Here is a 4,378-nt window from a genome sequence, read left to right as displayed (position 1 = left end):
GTGAATATGTCCAAGGTGGAGCAGAGAATAAGGGGGGCACTGGAAGATGGGAGAGCTGCCTCATGGTAAAGGTGCTTCTGTCTCAGCTTTGCTGGAACCTGCTGCACATTCAGAGTCGACAGAAACAATAAAGTTTATCAGGTTGAACATTAAATATCTTGTCTTTGTAGAATATTGAACTGAGTACAGGTTAAAAACACATGCATGTGTATTTGCAGTGCTTTAAGTGGGCCGGTATGCATCGGTACACATTGCCAGCACTTTTCAATTCCATCCCTTTGTGTACCGGGACTACTTTTTACAGCATATAGTGCACACTGGGACTACTTTTTACAGCGTATAGTGCACACTGGGACTACTTTTTACAGCATACAGCGCATACCGAGACTAATTTTTACAGCGTATAGTGCACACTGGGACTACTTTTTACAGCGTACAGCGCATACTGGGACTACTTTTTACAGCATATAGTGCATACCGAGACTACTTTTGACAATGTATAGTGCATACCGGGACTACTTTTTACAGTGTACAGTGCATACTGGGACTACTTTTTACAGTGTACAGTGCATACTGGGACTACTTTTTACAGTGTATAGTGCATACCGAGACTACTTTTGACAATGTATAGTGCATACCGAGACTACTTTTGACAATGTATAGTGCATACCGGGACTACTTTTTACAGTGTATAGTGCATACCGAGACTACTTTTGACAATGTATAGTGCATACCGAGACTACTTTTGACAATGTATAGTGCATACTGGGACTACTTTTTACAGTGTATAGTGCATACCGAGACTACTTTTGACAATGTATAGTGCATACCGGGACTACTTTTTACAGTGTACAGTGCATACTGGGACTACTTTTTACAGTGTACAGTGCATACCGGGACTAATTTTTACAGCGTATAGTGCACACTGGGACTACTTTTTACAGTGCATAGTGCAAACTGGGACAACTTTTTACAGTGTATAGTGCATACCGGGACTACTTTTTACACTGTATAGTGCACACTGGGACTACATTTTACAGTGTATAGTGCATACCGGGACTACTTTTTACAATGTATAGTGCATACCGGGACTACATTTTACAGTGTACAGTGCATACTGGGACTACTTTTTACAGTGTACAGTGCATACCAAGACTACTTTTACAATGTATAGTGCACACTGGGACTACAGTTTACAGTGTATAGTGCATACCGGGACATTTTACAATGTACAGTGCATACCGAGACTACTTTTTACAGTGTATAGTGCATACCGGGACTACTTTTTACAGTGTATAGTGCACACTGGGACTACTTTTTACGCTGTATAGTGTACACTGGGACTACTTTTTACACTGTACAGTGCATACCGGGACTACTTTTTACAGTGTATAGTGCATACCGGGACTACTTTGTACAGTGTACAGTGCATACCGGGACTACATTTTACAGTGTACAGTGCATACCGAGACTACTTTTTACAGTGTATAGTGCAGGAGTCCCCAAACTTTTTCCTGTGAGGGCCACATAACTTTTCCCTTCTCTGATTAGGAGCTGGGGTCAGTTTGTAACAGAAAAAGTGTGATGATTGCAGGAGTGCCTAAATGTAAAAATTTATTGTTTTCCAGAAAGCCACAATCAAATAACCCTTTCTGGATTCTTCACAGAACAAAAGTCAGAAAATAAATAACACTATTAATGAAATAAATAATAACCAAATAACCCTCTCTGGGTTCTTCACAGAAAAAAAGTCCATGGAACATAAACTTTCTGTTGTGCCGTGCACAGTCTTAACAGGTCCAAGTTCAGCTTAGTTGTCAGAGCAGAATCTCTTACTTAAATGACTCTCAAAGTTCTTGTGTTCCTTCCTTATAATCCTTTTGTAGGTTCCAGTAAGCTTGTAGACCTCGTTGTTTGCAGCTCTCTCTCTCTCTCTCATCAACTTCCCTGTGAAAACCACCAAGCAAGCAGGCTGAGAAACTGAACTAAGTGATACAGGACCTACACAGCACAACCAGTACCACTACCAGTATGGTTGTGGAGATGGATTTTATCCCAGTAGATTTTATTATGATTATATTTGTTTATACTCAGAATGACTCATTCAAGTCAGAAAAGTGAGCTTACCTTTGTATGTTCATCAGTGTGAACTGTGGGCCTGCATCTGGCTGGTGAGAAGTTGAATGTCAGGTTCCATTCTAGTCACTGCCAGTCTCAAACACTGATGCAGATGTTCATCTGTCAATCTTGATCTCATTGGAGTTTTCAGCAGTTTCATGCGTGAAAAGGTTTGCTCGCAGATATACGTGCTGCCAAAAAGTGTTGACATCTTCATTGCGTGTTTTCTGATGTTAGGGAACCTGTCGTTTGGGAGGGCGGCATAGAAGTCAATGAGACTGTTGGGCTTGAATCCGTCTTTCAGAACATCACAGTTCTGTAACTCGGCCAACTCAAACTGATAAGAAGGCTGGGCTTCATCAATGTCGGCAACAAATGGGTTCTGGAAAAGACGGATTTCTTTTGCATGAACATGTAGTTCACGGAATCGCACACCGAACTCCGCCTTCAGCATTTCCAATGCTTCCACACACTTTTCAGCTGGAAACGGGACCGCTGGGTTCTCTGCAGAGAGGTTTTGTGTAGCAGGGAGATGGATGAAGCTGTGCTTTTTCACTTGTCCCAAAAGCAGCTCTAGTTTCACCTCAAATGCTTTTATGTGGGAATACATGTCGCAAATGAGTTTCCCCTGGCCTTGTAGTTGCAAGTTAAAGCTGTTCAGCATTTCTGTCATGTCTGTTAAAAATGCGAGGTGCCATTTCCATTCTGGGTCCGTCAGCTCTGGCACCGTTTTGTTTTGTGAATAAAGAAATGCGTTAATTTCAGGTAGCAGCTCGTAAAAACGCCTCAAAACTCTGCCCCGGCTCAACCATCGGACCTCTGTGTAGTACAGCACATCTCCGTGCGCAGATTCCAGTTCAGACAGGAATTCTTGGAACTGCCTGTGTTTAAGTCCCTTTGCTCTGATGAAGTTTATGCATGACACCACAACCTTCATGACAGAATCCCACGTCAACACTTTGCAGCACAGTGCTTGCTGGTGAATTAGGCAGTGGACTTGTAGCAGGGCGGTGAGACCCCGTTCTTCCATCTCCCGGTTCATGCGTCCTATTAGACCCCGAGACATGCCCACCATACTAGGAGCCCCGTCAGTTGTGATGCTGGCCAGCTTTGACCAGTCCAGGTCCAACTCTTCCATGGTTTGGTACACTTTGCCGAAAATATCCTCCCCCGTCGTAGTCCCTTTCAGACTTTGGAGTGCTGCCAGCTCCTCGCACATCTCAAAGTTTGCACTAACTCCACGAATAAAAATGAGCAGCTGCGCGGTGTCCTGCATGTCTGTGCTCTCATCCAGTGCTAATGAAAAAAATTCTAATTCTTTTGTCTTCTGCTGCAGCTGGGCATATACATTACCCCCGATTTCTTCAATGCGTCTGGTGATTGTACTCGCTGATAGACTCACGGCATTAAAGACATCTTTCTTCTCGGGACACACCTCCTCCGCGACAGCGTTCATGCATTTCTTGACAAACTCTCCATCAGTGAAAGGTTTACTACTGCTTGCTATCAGTTGAGCAACCCGAAAGCTGGCCCGAACAGATGACTGGTTCAGCTGAGCTTGGCGTACAAATGTATTCTGCTGAGCTAACAGTCCACTTTTTAGCTTTGAGAGTTTGTCTGCTCGCATTTGGCCTTGCAAGCTATCATACTTGTCTTTGTGACGGGATTCATAGTGTCGCCGCAGATTGTATTCTTTGAATACCGCCACCGCCTCTTGACAGATGAGACAGACAGCCTTTTCTTTGCATTGAACAAAAAAATAATCGTTTGTCCACTGCACGTTAAATGCCCTGCATTCTGAATCAATTTTTCTCTTACCTAATCTTTTCGCCATCATTCCGCTCTCTCTTTGAGAGGGGTGGGTTTAGGATTTTTTTTTCTGGGGGTTGCCAGATAGGGGCACAGACTGCACAAGGTTGGAACAGAATGTCACGTTATATGCGTGTATAAAATAGTTACTAACTAATAGTTAATAATGAAAATAGTTCATAACTAAGGAACATTTTATTGCAAAAGTCCAACTTTATTATCAAATACAAATACACATATATGAAAAAAAAAATCAAAATGCTTTCTGGTATTGTTCAGGGGGCCGGACCAAATGTGGAGGCGGGCCGTAGTTTGGGGACCACTGGTATAGTGCATACCGAGATTACATTTTACAGTGTATAGTGCATACCGGGACATTTTACAGTGTACAGTGCATACCCGGACTACATTTTACAGTGTACAGTGCATACCGAGACTACTTTTTACAGTG

The 4,378-nt window shown here is 42.9% G+C and overlaps 1 protein-coding gene across 1 annotated transcript; it reads right to left on the bottom strand.

Annotated features, from left to right (window-relative positions):
- Positions 1–2,140: 2,140 nt before the first annotated feature.
- On the bottom strand, positions 2,141–3,952 carry LOC306763739 (general transcription factor II-I repeat domain-containing protein 2-like; the record flags this gene model as incomplete). The annotated part of the gene is made up of 1 exon (XM_079250632.1): positions 2,141–3,952. The coding sequence occupies one exon, from the start codon at positions 3,950–3,952 to the stop codon at positions 2,141–2,143; it is 1,812 nt and encodes a 603-aa protein (XP_079106758.1).
- Between the last annotated feature and the right edge of the window lie 426 nt (positions 3,953–4,378).

The sequence above is a fragment of the Telmatherina bonti genome (genome assembly GCF_933228915.1).
Source record: "Telmatherina bonti genome assembly, contig: SUPER_12_unloc_1, whole genome shotgun sequence".
Taxonomy (NCBI): domain Eukaryota; kingdom Metazoa; phylum Chordata; class Actinopteri; order Atheriniformes; family Telmatherinidae; genus Telmatherina; species Telmatherina bonti.
This window is presented reverse-complemented; position numbering and strand designations above follow the sequence as displayed.